The sequence below is a fragment of the Nesoenas mayeri genome, assembly GCF_963082525.1.
Source record: "Nesoenas mayeri genome assembly, chromosome: 8".
NCBI classification, from domain to species: Eukaryota; Metazoa; Chordata; class Aves; order Columbiformes; family Columbidae; genus Nesoenas; species Nesoenas mayeri.
In genome coordinates, this window is record NC_137554.1 from 11,623,064 (window position 1) to 11,641,290 (window position 18,227).

Sequence of the window (18,227 nt, forward strand, 5' to 3'; positions counted from 1 at the left end):
CCTTAACCACCAGAGCCCTTGCGCAAATTCTGCTGTGCCTGCATTATCTCCTCGAATGCCGTATCCCTGACCATCACTGGGGTATATCGTAATGGCTGACATTCACAAATGTGCTGAAGTTATGTATTAAATAAAAATCACTCAGGACCATCCTCAATACTTTATTAACTTAAAACATTACTCCAATAAATATGTACCAATAAACATAAGACACTCCATAAAATCTTAATAAGGACATTTACAAACCGGTCAACAAAGTAAAACCAGCATTTTTTTAACTGAGGTACATGCAGGGTCATTTAAGGCAAATTCAGTCAATTATACTTTTATGATTCCTGCCCACCTCAGCTGAGTTTCCCTTTAAAAATTGAAAAAAAACCAAAAACAAATATACAAATGATGCTATTAAGTAGCTATTTTCCAGTTATTAGAACAAGCCAGAACGCCGAAGTCAGTAATGGTTCTGGACAGCAAGTCTGTGCCTCCTCAGTGCTCCTGCCCTCCTCAGTCAGGATCACTTGTTGGATGGGTTTGTAGTTATAAGGCATAACTCTGTGCTTTGGCTTTTCCACATCTTTCACAAGCTTCCTTCTCCCCAGCGGATGTAGCAAGAAGTAACCCCCATGCCTCAAACACATGCACACAGCCAGGCCTTGCACAAAGAGATGGCTCTCGGAGATTAAAAAGGGCCTCTTTGTTAATGCAGCTCCTGATTTGCACCAGAACAAGTGAGAGCAGGATCAGGTCCAAGCTAGTACCTTTGCTTAAAAACAAGTGAGATGTCAAACCACACAGTTCAGTCCTGATCCTCCAGGTTTTCCTGACAGGAAACCAAGAGTGAAGCCATTTAGCACTGAAACTCAACCAAGGCAAGTGCTCCCTGCACCATGTGCTGATGGCTCTCTGTCCTTACCATGTAAACACCGTTATACTCATGTTTCTCTGCAAGGTGATTCAAGCTACTGGAAACTTCAGGGGATTCATCTTGGCCATGGGAAAAATATTTTACAGCTTCAGGTATTTGGTAGCTTATCCATCTTTGGAGTATCAGGCTTCATATCTAACAGGCTTATTTTCCAGTGTTATTTCAGAAACAGAGAAGGGAAGAGAGAGACCCCAGCGTTTAATTTTCGCTTTCACAGTCATTCAGGTTGAGCTGTCAATGCCTGGGCCTGTCCACTTCTCTCCAAGCTCCTGGTCAGGAAGGTAATGCCAGAGTCTGTGCTTAGGACGGGGCTTGGGTCCAGCGGGAGAGCCAAGGAAGTCTGTTCTCATAGTGTTGTAGGTGCTTTCTGTACTGCAGCTGGAATTCATTTCAGGCCATGCTGTGTTTCCCGGTGTCTCCGTAAATCCACCTTTCGTTGGAAGCCTTTGCCACACAAGTCACAGCCAAAGGGCTTGAAGCCTGTGTGCTTCCGACTGTGGGTGATGAGGTTGGAGCTCTGACTAAAAGCTTTTCCACACACCTGGCACTTGTGAGGCTTCTCACCTGCACACAGAAGGTGGGAGAAAGACAGAGAGAAGGTGTGAAAGCAGCAACATGCTGCTTACGCAGGACCTGAGCAAACAGCAAACGCACGCTGGGCCTTGGACCTAATCAAAGGGATTCCTGTGTGATTACCAAAGAAGTCATTCTTATAAAAAAAACATGCAGTGGAGAGCTCCACAGCATTAGCTGACCCTGCACTGCAGCTGAGCAGGCCTGGACTTGGCTGCACCTTCATCGGCCCAGTATAGTCCTGGGAGCAGCCTGAAGCACAGAGTGCTGTCAGGACACCGTAACTTGTGAATTCATTCAGCTGCACGGACTCTGTGTGCTTTAAACTGGCTTTGTGTCCTAGAAGCAAGTGGAACATCCAGGAAGACCTCCAGGTTATGCTGAACACCTAACATCGATTATTATAGCATCAGCATAGGGGCAGGTGGAATAGATTGATGGGGGTTGTTATGCCAAACCCCATGAGCTGTGACCTATCCCAAAAGGAAGGTCCCGTTCCATGTGAGCAGGATCTCAGTGCATTTTCATACTGTTTATTATCAAATAACAGATAAGAGAGAACCCAACCACAAAAACCAAGCCTGATTTTCAGAGTGGCTTTTCACCTGCAGACCCCACTGACTTCAGCTCGAGCAACAAACTCTTTGCGTGTTTGAAGATCAGATTCTTAGAGCCATAAAATAATATGAAATGTGTTGGAGGCTCAGTTCACAAGCATGTTCTGCATATGAAAGGGATCCCCAATTCAGTTAAGGACCTGGTTTTATATTAGCAATTTAAAAGCCCCGGCACAGTTTCTGACCTCACAAAAAAACAATGGTTTTGACTGATTCAGAATTTCGCTGAAATTCTGCTTAATTAGGCCTCATTTGGAAAAGTTACTACAGAAATACTTTTTGTGTTCCTTCCTAAAGGGTTCATTTTCATCCAGCAAACATCTGGTGGAAAATCTTTATAAGTAACATTAATTGTTCACTGCTTGTCATCTAGAAAAGTTACAACTACACAGCACTACATATAATGCCATCTTTCTACGCATTTGCCATTTTTAGGCATCATCCTTGATATCTCCTAGTGGTCACCATCAGAAAACAGGATTTTGGCTATATGAACCTTGGATTTGGCCAGTACCCGCTGTTGTTTCGTGTCTACAAATGCTTCCGTACCTCACACATCATTCATTTGCCTCTACTTTAAGTTAATGATGCAGGTCTGAAAAGCAAGATTTTAAAGATTTCTGATAAGCCTGCATGCTGACTGAATTATATTTTTAAAACAATTTCCTTCAATGATTCACCTGCACTTTATTAGTTTCCATGTTTATTACTAACAGTGAAACTTGAGAACTCTGCACCTCTCCTTCCATTCTGTATCAAACTGCAGTCATTTCTCAGAAAGTCTGGGTGGAAGAGCAGACAACCTCTGAACAAATATTTAGACTAAGAGTTAGACCCCAGGCCCTCCAGTTGGTATTTGATCTAGAGGAGGAGGCTCCTGTTGTTCCTATTGTAAATTGGTAGATCCTGCAAAAAGAAATGCTGCAATCAAATTCACCTGTCATTTTCCAGGGACCTCAGCTGTAAATCAAGGCTACATCAATATAATACCCTACAAGTCATCTTACACAAAAGCCCTTTGAATAAACATTGGTGGATCCTATTAAAGGAACACTGATTGGATTGTGAGGATTTGGGTTATTTTGCAGCTGCTTTTCATGAAACCACATTCAAATCACCCTCCTTTGCACAAGTAGAGCTCAGATAGCATGAAAAGCAGCAGGACAGAGAGAAGTATGGGGAGGTGCTGTACTGATCCAGCTGAGGAGGAGTGGACCACTGCCGAGAGACCTTTTCAGAGACCTGCTCTCACAGCTGGGGCTGAACACCAGCAGCTGCAGGACTGACCTGTGTGAATGAAGGTGTGTTTCTTCATATCAGATTTCTGGTGGAACCGCTTCCCGCAGTACTGGCACGGATAGGGCCGGGTGTCTGAGTGGATGAGCAAGTGGGTGGACAGAGTAGAAGATCTCTTAAAACTCTTGCCACAAATCTTACAATCAAAGCTGCGTTCCTGCAGAGAGAGGAGCCCAAACACACACACGTTACACCACGCCAACGATCCCACCAGCAACAAACTGCTCAGTAGCCCACCAGTGTTTCCCTTTCTGCCTCAGCAAGCACTTACACTTTTCCAGAGAGCTGGACTGGCCTGCGGAGATGCTAACATTGGCATGATAAACACCACACGATAAAAAAGATAATGCACCCTTTTCCAGTGCTGTGCATTGCCCTTCACAAAAATTTAATTGAACAGCTTTTCCGGCTAGCACGAATGGCCAGGTGGGAGCAGCCCTGACCAACTGGGCAGAATCCACAGGCACATTTCAGCAGGGGCCCAAGACACGATCACTCCCGTGGGAAGCCAAACAGCAGCAGCAGTGTGCAGAAGCCACCTCTCCCCTGTGCACAGAGAAGTGGGTGCTGAGGTCTGCTTGGCCCTCCTGGGAAATCTCTGTGGCAGGCTGACTTCTGCTGGCAGGTAACAGCTAACTCCTTATTTGTAGTTCCATTCAAATTCAAGTGAAAGGTACTTAGAGCACCCAGGGAAAACAGCTTTTTGGCTTACTACTTTAACATATCAAAATAAATGCATTAAGATCTTGCTGTCTCTCTCCTCTGCCTCATTCTACCACTTTCTTCCATGATAAGTCATCTGTTCTTTCTATCCCTTAACTGCCATCATACCTTCCTCTTCCTGCTATGCTTTCATACAATCGTCTTAGTTTATTTGGCTTTTAATGTCCTCTTCCTGAAATATTGTCCCCTCCATGGACATAATATGCAGTGCTGCTCTTTTCATCATTGTTTAACAGGTGATATTTTCACTCATTGTGAGCTCTGCTATTACACTCATGAAATTGTAAATAAAACAGGAAAAAAAACATGGCTGTAACTCTATCCTCCAAAAGCCAATCTGAAGAAGGAAGATACGCCAGGTCAAGTGGGTGGGTGAAGGGGAAATATGGCACAATATCAGTAGGTGGAAAATGTTACAAGTCCTCCTACCAAAATTAACTACCATATTCTTTTGGTGTGTGACTCAGAGGGTGTCGAGACGGGCGAAGTCTGTGCTCTATACCTGACTGGTCGTTCAGATGTTCCCTGCACAGACACAATGACTACAAACAAGGGAAGACTGACTTCTTGGGGGAGGGGAGAAGAAAGCATGAGTAGAGCTGCACTGAAAAAAAAAGCACAGGGAGTTGCTTTAGCTGTTAAAAACAGTCCACATCCACATTACAACCTCTAGCTTTGAAAGTGAAAATTTATTATTTATTATCTGTTACTTTTGGAGTGCCAAAAGTGCCTGTTGCTTAATACAGATGCACGCAAGGTCTGGGGAATGGAAACAAAGCCTGTGTTCTTTATTTGTTGAGTTGCTCCTTTGCTCATTAGCTGCCCACCCTTTCCTCCGCCTGCCACCATATTCTTCACCCACAACTACCCACTGTGAGCCCACCAAGTTCTCTTCCTCTCAGTTTAGATGCCCGCCTACTGCCCTGTGATGGCCTTCATGGCCTCCCCAGAACCAGCCAGGGCAATTAGCTGGCCCTGGCCTTTGGACCTTCACCCTGGCAGCCCGCCCTGCTCTCACCTGCGAGTGCACGGCCTTGTGCTGCTCCAGGCTGACTGCATGGCCGAAGGTCTTGCCACACATGTCACAGGCAAAGGGCCTCGTGCCACTGTGTGAGCGGCGCACATGTACCTCAAGGCCATGCGGTGTGGAGAAGACCTGAGGGGACAGAGCACGCAGGGTCAGGCTCACCAAGGAGAAGGAGAAGAGTCATAACCATTGCGGGAGAAACAGATCCCTACCTTGCTGCACTTGACACATTTGTAAGAGCCAGTGCTGATGAGCAATGGGCGGCACAATAGGTCTGACTCCACTTTGATGCCACCTGGGCCCTTCTCTTGCTGCAGCCCAGGCTGTGTTTCGGCATAGAGTCTGGGTGGTGCTGCTGGTGGCCGCTCAAACAGCCCTGGGGCTGTGGAGCTGAAGTCACCATAAAGTCCGAGGGAAGAGCTACACTCTGCACTGTAGAGGGCAGGCTCAGAGCCTCGCTCACAGAAGAGCCCCAGGGCTGAGGTTCGCTCCAGCGTCGGGCAGGGCCTGTAGCTTTGCACAAGGTGTCTCAGCTCAGAGCCACCCAGGCTGTTCCACATGTACGGTTTGAAGGGCACCGAGAAGGGGGGTGCTTCATCTAAGGACGGACACACAGATCGCTCCGAGGCTGCAGAAACAAAAGGGCATGGAAATTAGTGCGCTTCACAATCCAGGCAGTATCATAAGACAGAGTCATCTCAGCACTCAGACTTGAGTCCAGAGCCAGAACCCTGTACTTCACATTATGGTCGCCCTTTCATCCCTAATGAGAGACATGTCATAGTGTATGGCAATGTCTGTGCATCCAGGACTACCTACTGACCTGCTGCCTCAGACAGATTATTTAAAGCAGCCACTAATTTTGTCTATATCTCCATCTCTGGGTGCCCAGGTGTGTATGCACTGATCTGACTCTTGAGACACTAAACAACCCAGTCTGCAACTGCCTTTGGTTTTCTCAGTGTCCCAAGATGGGCATCAAAGCTGACAGTCCACATCTTTGAGTTCTGATGTAGATCCCACACATCTATATAATATATATGACATTACAGAGGTGCCAGAAGGAGCAAGCATGCCGAGATTCACCTATTCAACAAAACTAAAAACTGCTTGTTGCACAATTCAATGCCCAAATCTTGTCTCTCAACTTCATGCCACAACTGTCCATAACTATACTACAGCATAATTGAAACAGAGAACAGCTTCTGAGGTGCTTGAATGTCATGCCTCACTTTTTCAGAAAAAAATAAATGAGTCCTCATCTAAATAAAAACATGAGTGATTCAGATTGCTCTGAGTTTCTCCAAGTAAAGAAACTGAGTCCACCCAAAGTAGAGCTTTGCGAAATCATCGGTATAGGCCACATTAAAAATTGAAGAGATGAAAAGATTTTCCTAGCAGTCATAATCAAAGCAATCTTCCACCAGGACAAGCTCAGATGGCTTCAGTTGGCTCTAAGAGGCTCACCTTTGACAATTACCAGGGCAGTGGGCACCACAAGATGAATCACACCTGGGTGGCCCATAGCAGAGTCTGACACAATGGCAGCAAAGCAGCCTTTGAGATAAGCATCTAAAGGTACAAATGCTCAGGGAGCCTCACATAGAGGAAAGCAGAGTTGGGCAGGGAACATGAGGTACCAGACCCCATCTGTGTCAGCCAAAGATGCTGATTAATGCCCGAGGTGCTCTGCTTTCACTATTTATCACAATAGGCAGCAGCAATGGGAGAGTTAAATGTCTCCACTGGACAAATGTTTCAGTGAGCCAATGAAAAGATGAATCAGTTAACTGCTGAAGTGCTGATGCTTCACAGAGATATTGGCGTCCTTTAGAACTTGGGCTTCCAGAATAACCTCCCTTACCCAAAAACATGTCCACCTACAATTGCTCTCTTGCTTTTTCTCATTCCTGTCAGTTTCGCAGCTCCCATGGCTTTCTCAACCTTTGACAAACAAGAGGTGGAAGGCATGATCTGTCAGGCTATCCATTTGGATAGGCAGATGGTTATGGAGAGTTACAGAATGGAGTGAGAAATGAGGTGAAAATTGAACTTTGAATGACTTGACTGTTTCCTATCTTTCACATAATTTCAGAGGTTAATAGTCTCAATTTTTTCCACTGAAATTAGCGGTCTTTTGGTTGGAAACATATGTGCACATATCAACTGGGACATTTGAACATAGCGATGAAATCAAATTAGCTGACATGGTGCTGAGCATGATTTTTCCTGTTCTGCACTGACTGCAAAGTTGTGGTCAGCGTCACATCATCTACCCTGTGCCTTTGCATCCAGTTTCAGTGTTGCCATCTCTCACGATTTTATCACAAGATTCAAAACTATCTTAAAGCCCCAGCTCTTGAAACTGCATGATTTCATCAGGCCCTCAGCTTTCCTTTTGTTTGCTTGTTCAACTTTTTTTTTTCTTATAGTCAACTTCTAGCCCAGGTTGTAAAGAAAAGCATGAAAACGTAAACCCTCAGTATTTCAACGCTAGAACTGAATATCCACAAGGTGTTACTTACAATCTTGATTTCTAACCCAGTCTGTTGAGTGAGAAGAGGGAAGGCTGACCTGATTTTTGAGCCCCTGGAATTGGCAACATGGGACACGGTAAACATTGCACCACAGATCAGTTTGCGTGCAACGTTCCTTCCATCACCTCAGACACTTTGGAGACCTCTCAAGCACAAGTGCAGATGAGCCACTCACACCATGCTCAAGCCATCCAAGCTCAAGCCATCCAAGCCCTGTTCCCAGTGTCAAGGTGACCTGCAAACCCTGCTCTGCCACACTGCAGGGGGCTTCGGTGTCTGTCTCTCCTCTACTCCACAGCTTCTAGGCCTCCAAGGAGTGAGAAGGGAAGGACATATTCTCCCTCCTCTTCCTACCAATTCTGTGCAGCATTTATATAGACCACTTCTGCGAGAAAAAACATAAATGGTATTTTTTGAAGGCAAGGCAAACTCAGTCTGAAATGGTTGGCAACAGATTGATATGCACAGCAAAGAAAGATTCAAGTGTCCTCCTCCACAGACCACAAAACACCACACTCTCTGCAAAACTAATTTTTAGCCAGTAAAAACCTCTCTTCAAGACTGCAGCATCAACAGGCTTATCAAGAGATACTAATAAACTGCTGCACTGAGCTATCAGGCACCTTCTGTATATGCAAACACATATGATTACAGACACACGTAGAAAGTGAGGTTAAATAACAAAGTGATTTGCACTGATGGAGTCAACAACGTATTAGAGTGTTAACAGGTATTATGTCTGTGCATGCCCGCCTGGATCAGCAGCACAGCACTCAAAGAAACCTGAAATCTGGCTTTCACTGTGTATTGAAGTGTAACCTGCACCTACATTCACTTCTAGGAATAAGGGGGTGATCATACTACTCACCGCACCTGCCCTGAGCATGATTTAGAAACATAATTTCTCATCTGCGCTGCCTGTCAAAGCACAAAACCTGTGCCCCACCCAGACAAACACAATCATAGAAATCCAGTCTCTCACCAGTGCATCTTGCAGAAGTGACCTAGGCACAAATTTCAGCTTTGCGATGAATGTGACAAAGCAGCTGGAAGGCAGAGCGGTTGGGGGGGCTGTGAGAGGAAACCCGACTATCTAACCCTGCTGCCACTGCCTTCATCATTAATGTAACAGAACCTCTCTCAATGTACCGAGGTTCATTTAATAAAGCTCTTTCCTTATGGTACTTGGAGTTTCTTACCTTTCTGTTCCTCCCGTGCGTGGGATCAGACAGTCCCAAGACTGGCCTCCCCCACTCCCTCCAAAAAATCTTCATCTGGGGGTGTCACCCTTATTTTGCAAAGATACCTGCCCTGGGTAGCTGGATGGTTGATGGGGAGCTAATGAGTCCCACAGCGGGGGAAGAAAGGAGTGGGAAGAAGGAAAAGGCAGAGCAGCCCTGGTAAATACCTGCTCCATTTTACTTCTGTTTTTTAGACACCTCGTGAAAATGGTCTGTTTCCCGTGAAGAAATTACAATTATTTGGGGAAGGAGAAGAACGTATTCGTTAGAATAAAAATTGCACACATTGCTACACTTTATGCAGAAGTATTAGCAAAAGAGAGACTGATACATTGCTGTATTTGGTCCCGTCTGTCCTTTGCACAGACTGAAACTGTCCGGTGGCTGACTGTGATGATATTGGGCAGCATTTTGAATGTTCACTCAAAGGGCTTTAAGACTCTTAAAAGACAGGGAGGCTTTAAAAATGCAAACCCACATCATTACAACCAGCCATTGATATGCAAGGACACTATAAAGACAAAGTGCTAAAATCAGTGGGAAAACAGGACTAAATATTCGTTTGCTGGCATCTTGCTCTCAGTTGGTAAAGCTGAGACAATTTTTCCTTCACTAAGACAGCAATTTTTTTTTTTTTCCAGCTGTCACTTTTTAACCAAGGCAATAAAAGGTGGGGTTTATATATATATATATATTTTGTTGTTATAAAATGACACCATTGTATTCTTAAACGAGATAAGTATTCGCGCCAGGCTGGGGACAGCATCTCCCACTGCTCCAACCACATCAAAGGCAGGACGAGGGAGCTAAAGACAGGCACTGCAGCCATAAGTGTGAGTTTCCTGGATTTGGGGTGTTTAAATCTGACCGTCATTATTTTCATCTGTTTTTTACGAATACGTTTTTAGAAAAGCAAATAAAACAAAAAAGGGGGAGTTGGGAAGGGAGAGAGTGAGAGAGAGATCCTTTTTATAGGCAAGAAATAACCTGAAAGGGAGTTAGGGAAAACACGTAGCAGGTAGTACAAAACACAAAGTCAACGCTGTTTACTACAGTTATATAGATAGCCTCGTATAAATTTTTACTGTGTCAAAAAAACCATCTAAACTCCGAGTAGAAGGACCCCGTAGGAAAATGCTGGGACCTTTAGAACATAACCAGCCTGCCACTAGCAATTAATCAGAAACAAAAAATCAACGGCCGATGGCATCACAACTTTTCCACAGCCTGTCACCCGCTGCTCCCTTAGCAGTGGGAGACAGGCTGGAAAAGCAACCTGAAAGAGACCACCCAAAAACGAGTGGAAGGGACAGATTTGCAGTGCCCAGCCATGAGACTTTGCCCCTCGGCACCCATACAGACACCCGGGCGGACCCTCGCTGAGGGCTGCTCTCCCCTGCCCTACCTGGCGAGACGGAGGGTGAGGGAGGTCTCCAGAAATCCTCAAACTCGGACACCCTGTCACAGACGCTGCCCTCGCAGCTCGGCGCGGACTCGGAGGTGCCATCGGCAGCCTCGGTAAGGTGGGATTCCGGGGAGAAGCGCCCCTGGGAAGGCTCCGGATCGGGCAGGACTGTGCGGCACAGCCCCGTGTCCTCGGGGATCTTGCTGTCTGCAGGGCAAAGAGGGAGAGGGAACTCCTCAGTGAGGGTCGGCAGTGGGAGCCGTTCACCTCCCGCGGCGGCTCCGCTCCCACCAAGCTTTACTGCCGGACTCTCTCCAGCCCCGCACCAGCCCCTCCGACGTCCCGCGGGGGCTGCGGTGCCGGGGGGCCGCACAGCTACCGGCCGGTGCTGGTGCCGCTGGCAGCGGGGTGATGCGGGGCGGGCGGGCTCTGTCCGCCGCAAGCAAGGCTGCGACCGCGGGACTCCTACCTGCACAGATCTGGGCTAGCACCGTCTCCAGCCGCAGGCTGTAGTCCTCGTCGGCGGAGCGGGGCTGGTGGTAGCTGTGCGCCTTCTTGCTCTTCACTAGGAAAGACCTCGGCATGGTGGGGTGCTGCCACGGCCGGCGCGGCCGCACTCCCTCTCCAAGCGCCGGGCACGGCGGCGGCGGGCGGCGAGCGTCACCCCCGAGTCTCCCGCGGGGCGGCGGCGGGGAGGCGACCTGCGGGGAGGCGCCGAGCCCGCCGGTGAGGGCCGGGGGCGCCGGCCGGGAGGGGTCGCTCGCCGGGGGCGGCGCGCCAGGTGGCGGCGCGCAGGTGGCTCGGGCCACCGCCCCCGGTCCCGCTCCCCTCGCCCCCCTCCCCGGAGCGCGGCTACGCGGCCTCCCGCCGCCCCCGGTCACGCTCCGGCGGCCCGACGGCGAGCCGTGCCCTGCCCGTCGGAGGAGGGATGCCGGCACGACGGCGGCTGCCGGATCGTGGGGAAGAGGCAACTGCAGCGGCCGGGCAACGTTTGTCGCACGAGCGGGGGCCTGAGGGCTCGGGGGGGGCGGTCATGTGCACCGCTGTCCCTCCGGGGGAGCGCGGCCACACTGGCCTGCATGGACGCACCGCGCCTCCATGTTTGCGCCCGCACCGGCAGCCGCGGCAGAAGCGGCGCCAGCAAAACGCACCCTCGAAACGGCTTATCGGTCACCGCCACCCAGAGCAGGCTGGCCAAGGCAGGGCTACTGTCGGGACGGGCGGGAGAGTCGTTATAAACCTGACAGCCTAAACCCGACGTCTGAGAGGCTGCTGCTGTCGGAGAGACTGATTCACCCATCTAGCGCGAACCACGATAACGCGAAAACGAATAAAACGGAATCTCTCGTGCAGCCCGCAGCTGTTGGCGCCGCGGCACCTTGCAGCTGTGGGCACCGAAAGCCGGGGCGGGGTGGAGACGAAGTGGGAAACCTCCTGTGTGTTGGGGGGTGCTGCGGGGAGCCGAGGAGCATAAGGAGGACAGTGACTGGCTTAACCAGAGCTGCCCCGAGGCTGCTCCCCGCGGGAAGGCAGGAGAGGTTCACTCGAACCCGTCCAGCGCCGGGGGCTGCCTTTGTTGTAACACTTGACACTTCGCAAAACACGAGATTAAAACACGTTTGTTTCGCTCTTTTGGGAGACTTCGGGGAGTTGCCTTTTTTTTTTTCCGTTTCACCTCTCACGCCAGTGGCCTCAGGTTTGCGAGCGGGGAAAGGAGGGAAGGGGCTCGGCCCGGCCTGCCCCGGCCAGAGCAGAGCCCGCGGGCGGGGACGCGGGAGCTGCCCCGCAGGCGCTGCCCCTGGCTGCACCGCGACGCCCCGGCGCGTTCGTGCCCGCCGGGGGCAGGGCCGCTCCGCGCCACCGGGGAGGCGCCGCCCCCGGGCACGGCGCCGGCCGGGTGGGAGCGTTACTGCCCAGGCCCACCTGCGCCGCGGTTTATCCTTGAGCGGGGGCTGGCAGCGAGCGAGGGGCGAGAAATCAAAGCGGCCCGATAACGCATCGGCCTTCCCGACAGCAACGGCAGCCGCAGCCGTTGAGGGGCTCCGGGCGCCAGCGCCGCGTGTTTTCCTGCCGGCGCGGCGTTTTTCCCTCCAAAAGCCACGCCGCGGAAGCGCCGCCGGCCTCCCCCGCCCCGCCGCCCAAGGCCGGAGCGGGCCGGGCGGGGGCCGGGCCCGTGAGAAGGCGAGTCCCGCAGCCCACCTGCCCCGCGGCACCTGCCCGGCGCTGCGCTCTGCGCTCTGCTCTCTGCTCTCTGCTCTCTGCGCTCTCCTCCCGCCGGCCGTTGGCCTGAGGGCCGCACTCGCGCGCGTGGCCGCTGTTGGCGGCACGCGGGGCCCGCGCGCGCCAACGGCCGCTGCTGTGAGGGCGCGAGGCCGCGCGCGGGCCGGCGCTGAGGTGAGGGGACGTGAGGTGAGGGGACGCGCGCAGAGCGGCCGCCGCGCCCCGGCCCGCCCGCTGCCCACGCCAGGCGAGCCAAGTAAGAGCGCTTACCCATCTGGACGGGTGAGGGGAGCTGGGCTGCAGACGGGGTTTGCGCCGCAGTCTGCTAGTTTGGGTTACGTTAAATTTAGTCTCCCTTTAAGGAGCAATGGTGCCTGAGTTGGCTTTTTTTTTTCTTTTCTGTCTCTCTCAACTCCTTCAGAGCTCGGCCCCCTAAACCACAAATTCCACTTCCTGAGCGTTAGGAGCTTCTGCAACAATTTTTTTTTAAAGGCCAAAGCCTCTCAAATCAGCACTGTTCCCTCTCTCTCTCTCTCTCTGTTTTTCCTTAAATGAAAATGTCTTCCCGTATTCCACCTCACAGGGCTCGCTGAAGTGACATCAAAGTGTCATTCTGGAATCGGGCGTTTCATTTCTCTCGGGGTTCTGCTCTAGAAATTACACACATCTATCTGAACTATTCTTGGATCCCCTTCAACTTCCGCAACGAGAACAAGTCACAGATTCAAAACACAGATTGACTCGAGGCGGGCGCAGGCAGCGGGCAGGGGACGGAGGCGCCGCTGCCCGCCCGGCCCCGCCGGCCCCGCGCCGCATCCCGGCCCCGCCGGCCCCGCGCCGCATCCCGGCCCCGGGGGCGCGCCGCATCCCGGCCCCGGGGGCGCGCATCCCGCCGCCGCGCGTGGCGTGATAATCGGGGCTGAGACAGGGCCCTGGGCGACCGAGACCTCCCCTAGGCTAGAAATAACTTGTTGTGGAAAACTCTTTTGGGATAAATACGCCCAACGGCGCTGAAAATACCTTAAGCCCCAAGCCTAGAGGTTTGCTCATTTCCCTTCGGATTTAGGTAATGGTTAAATATGGAAGAGGTAGGCGAGATCCCCCATCACCCCCCCTCCTCGGCGCACGGTGACTCTGTAGCTTGAGAGCGATGCAAACACGAAGGTGAAAGAGGAGCGGAGCCAGGCGGGAGGGAAGCGGTTGCCTTCCTCGCCTGCGTGCCAGTGCTCAGGCTGCTAACCCGGGGCGGCGGGCACGGTAGCGAGGACCCCCGCATTGAGCAGGGGGAAAACGTGCTCCCTTCTGCAAAGAGAAAAAGGCTCGTCTTGCTCTGCACACACTCCCCGATCCCAAAACACGGTTTTCCAGGTCTAGCCTCGGATTCCTGGTGCAACCAGGAAATCCGGCTCAGCTCTGCAGTATCTTTCTGAGGTGGTTCTGGGCTTCGCTCTCAGACACCTCAGGTCACCAGCAACTTCGATGAGTGTAGGGCACCCGATGTAAGGCCCTGCAGCGAGCAAATCGAGATTTAAACGTTCAGAAACGATCGAAAATTATGTTGGACAAGGCAGGAGCAAACTTGAGCCTCCCTCGCATCCAGAAGAACGCTGGCTTTGCGAACAGGTGCTTTCTTTCACGACCAACCCAACCCCGACGTATTCACAGAAAAAAATTAGTCACTTTGTGCCTGTGAGACCATGTGGAAGAGAGGATTAACGTGACTTCCCAAAATCTAACTGAGCAAGCAAGCACCACCACGAGAAAAACCGTCCAACCTTTTGCGTGATGCTCTAGCAGTGACACAAAAGGAAGTTGAAGAACACAACTAACACATCGCCCTTCACACCTTCATTATTGCCGGAAAGTTCCTGGTGCTGGGCACAGCAGTTTTACTTACGGCATCTCTGTATCGCGGTCTCCTTGCTGCGCCTTTGGTTGATTACTCTGAAAATCATTCACGCCGTCAGCATCACAAGTAAATGCTGGAATCAGTAGAAACAACCAGATTAGAACAACTCGGTGCAATTTCGTGTACGCGTCTTCGTTGACTCATTGTTTGTGACTTTTTGCAAAACTGTCTTTCTCGTTTACCTCTGAAATGGGACGATGAACTAATAAGCTTTCGATTACCTTTCTAAACGGCGCTTTGGCTGAGCGTGATGAAAGCAACAGAAAACATTCCTGTAAATTACTATTAAGACTCAAACTCAATTCTGACCTGGTTACAATGAAATACATATTCGTCTTTAGACATCTAAGTTCAAAACGCATACATCGCTTTTGCGCGTTCGGCAGCACGGCGGTTCTCCCGCGGAAGGTGCTCGCTGTGTGCCGACAGGCGGGATGCGCTGCAGGACAGGAGCGTCCGTGCCAGGCGGGAGGCACCGCGCCGAGCCCCCTCAGGCTTACCCCATCTGCGGACGGCACTTTCTCACCTACTGCTGCCCACACGGCGTAAAAGCCTTCGGCAAAAATAAGGAAATCAAACGAGTGAATCAAGGGAATGCTTAGTTCAGCATACAGTCTCTCATGAAAGGGGGGATGCTCCACGGGCACCGGGAGCAGACATCCGGCTCCTGGGGCGCCAGCTTTCTCAAACGACTGGAGGGGAAAGGGTCCGAAAACGCCGTTGTGTCGTGATTTACAAAACCAGCTCGTGCCTGGAGCGCACCGTGCCTTCCCAGGGTTTCCTCAGGGCGGATGATTTGCTTTACGCCGCCGGTGAGGACGCGACAAGCGGAACGCGGGCGCTGTCCATCGAGCCGTGCCGAGTTCGACCCGAAGCTCGCACAGGCAGCTTGTGCCGGTTTAGCTCCGTCGGCGGGAGGTGCGCGGCCAGCAGCGCCCGGCCAGGCCGTGGCTCCCGGGGCTGGCACAGGCTGCCGTGACGGGGAGCTCCCTGCCGCACCGCCCCGACCGCTCCCACTGCTGTGCCACGTGCCCGCGGGCGGCGGCGCGAGGCCGGGCGAGGCGGGACCGGCCCGTGCCCCCTCACCTCGCTGAGGGGCCGTCAGGGCAGCCCCGGCGCGGGCCAGAGCTGCACCTGCGGGTGCCTCGGCGCTGCCTCCTCTCCCCGTCCCGGGGCTTTGTCGGCCCCGGCTCATGCCGGTTCATGAGCTTTTTTTCATCTTGTGGACTTCCCGCCCTTTTTGCCTGGAGGTGGCCCCTCAGAAATGTCGCTGGGTTCCTATCTCTACAGAACAAGGGACCGAAAGAAAAGTGCTGCAACTGCTGCAATCCATAGGTAGGGCCCGAAGGCAATTTCGTCTCCTTAGCGTCTGGCAGCCATTGTCCCAAGGCTCTTTCCACCCTCGAGAGGAGCTTGCTATCTGTAGTAACAGCATACTGAGCAGAAGTGAATGGACTAAGCTCTTATTCTTGTTTATGGTGTGACTTATGTGCCGCAGTTCAGTAACCTTCAGGATGGTCTTGTGTATGCAGTGGTCATCCTGTCACACTACAAGTGCTATGTGACAATCTCAAGTATTCTGCATGCCAGTGTGAAACAGCCGAAAGCCAACGGTCCTGAGTTGGTGGGGAGAAGTAATTCATCTGAAGTGTGGGTGATGGGCTCGGGATTGGATTCAACAAAGCTACTCTAATGCTTCCCCCAAAGGGAGTGTGACATTCAGTTAAACATAAAGCCTTGGTAAGCTACTGTTGAATGCAATGCTAAGTACATGACCATTACCCCAATAGTGACAAAAGACGGGAAGAAATAAACAAAAGACGGGGCTTAAACTAGGGAGGGATTGTGTTATAGTCGTGTTTAAGACTGAAGAGCTACTCAATGTAATTTACTGCATTACTCACAGCAGCTGCCTGATGCCACTATTAGAGCTAAGAAGACATCAGATAAGGCACCGAAGGTGACGGAATGCAGATGATATCTTCGTATTCAGAAGTGGCTAGACGCTTTGTAACAGGAGGAGGAAGGATTTGAAGAACGGGAATTGACAGGTTAGCTGCTTGGTACATAGGGGAGGAGTAGAAATTTCTTGTGTGTAGAAGTCAGGATTGGGACAAGGCAGGAAAGAGGGTGATTCTGTGGGGGACTCCTGAGTAAGGTATGCACTTCAAAGTGATAAAACCCGAAATCACAGTTATCCAGAACACTTTCACTAGGAGAAGCTGCTAGAACTTGTAGCACTGTGCATTCTGTTGGGAAGTGTCTTTTATATATATATATATATATATATATTTAATTATTTTTACATCTCCTGCTTATTGTTTATTTTCCCCCCCAGAATTTTGTCACTAGCTTCTTTATGTTTCTCCTTGTGGCATAAACACGTGCTTTAAGTATATGAGACGTTAATGAGTGATTTTGATAGTAATTTTTCTGATTGCTGGAGAAACAAAAGTAATTTCGGCTGCTCTCAGAGCAGATTAGAAAACTAATGATCACTGAGCATGAGCTGGAGAGGGAAAGTGACAGGAGGCTGTGGTGTTGAAGGTTGGGATGAAAAGAGGGATTCCAGCTTTGGGAACAAGCAGATCCAGAACTTATTACATCTATTATGAATAGGAGGAAGTTGAATCAATGGCTTACAAAATGTGGACTATGAAATGATCTCAGAAATTCTAGTGGGATGCTAGAAATTTCAGTCATTTATGCAACAATATACAATTCTAAGAGTATGCCACATTGATTTTGTTTTCCAAAATTTTGAAATGACGTATTAATTCCTGGAAAGGAGGGTGTTAAGCTGTTGTATCTTGGATCTAGCAGTTGCATCTTAGTCATAAATGTCCATATACTTGTAGGCAAGCATATGTTAACATGTTTTCTCCGCTCCGATGCTGAAACTTCATGCTATATAGAGGCTATATTGAAAGTCAATTTACTGTGTGCTTTTCATTCCATCATTTAGACTCTCTGGTTCTATGAGATACTGCATAAATGTATTTCACTAATTTTTCTTATGCCTTGAGCTAGTTTGCTAAAACCACAAATGACCAAAACCCTTGGAGAATTACAAAAAGTAAGTTGGTGCAATTATACTGATAAAAGTATTTCACCGAACAAAAATGGACTTAATTAAATCCAGAAATCCTTTAGTTGATTCACGGCTTTCCTCTTCCCTTTCAATACACATAGAGTAAGTAGCTGCAGCATAATTAAATGTAACATGGTAGTTTCCACTTAAATTGTACTAACCTGTATTTTATAGATTAATTTTTTTTCTAAATTTTAGCCTCCAGGACTAGCCTAATGGCTTTCCTAGGGGATTTGCTTTATCCTCTGCCTTCCCCCAAAATGAGCTACATTATGTAGAGCCTCTACAGGTAAAGGAATCACCAGCACATCCAGTCTAAAATGTGCATTTTTTGCTAACATATCTTTAGGTCATTCTAACTTAAAATATAAATGTTGTATGAGCATCATCAAGTTTCACTAAGTCACTAGCATAGTCTCTGCTATAGAACAGTGATTACATTAAAAACCTCAGAGAAGCATGCAATTCCTTCTGTGTTGCTATTCCATCAAATGGCTGAGTACTGATTAAGTTGAATAGTACAAGATTTAGTACAAGTGGGTTTGTTAAATTTATGCAAACCCCTATGTAAATACTTCCTTTACTCACTTCTATAGCAATTTATTTTAGTTAAAATAACATAGGAATTGCACATACAGTTGAAAACTGAATTTAATGGAAAAT

The 18,227-nt window shown here is 49.8% G+C and overlaps 1 protein-coding gene across 1 annotated transcript; it reads right to left on the reverse strand.

Annotated features, from left to right (window-relative positions):
- Positions 1–1,310: 1,310 nt before the first annotated feature.
- Positions 1,311–10,928, reverse strand: GFI1 (growth factor independent 1 transcriptional repressor; the record flags this gene model as incomplete). The annotated part of the gene is made up of 6 exons (XM_080348934.1): positions 1,311–1,489; positions 3,403–3,568; positions 5,153–5,290; positions 5,374–5,789; positions 10,345–10,551; positions 10,814–10,928. The coding sequence occupies 6 exons, from the start codon at positions 10,926–10,928 to the stop codon at positions 1,311–1,313; spliced, it is 1,221 nt and encodes a 406-aa protein (XP_080205060.1).
- Between the last annotated feature and the right edge of the window lie 7,299 nt (positions 10,929–18,227).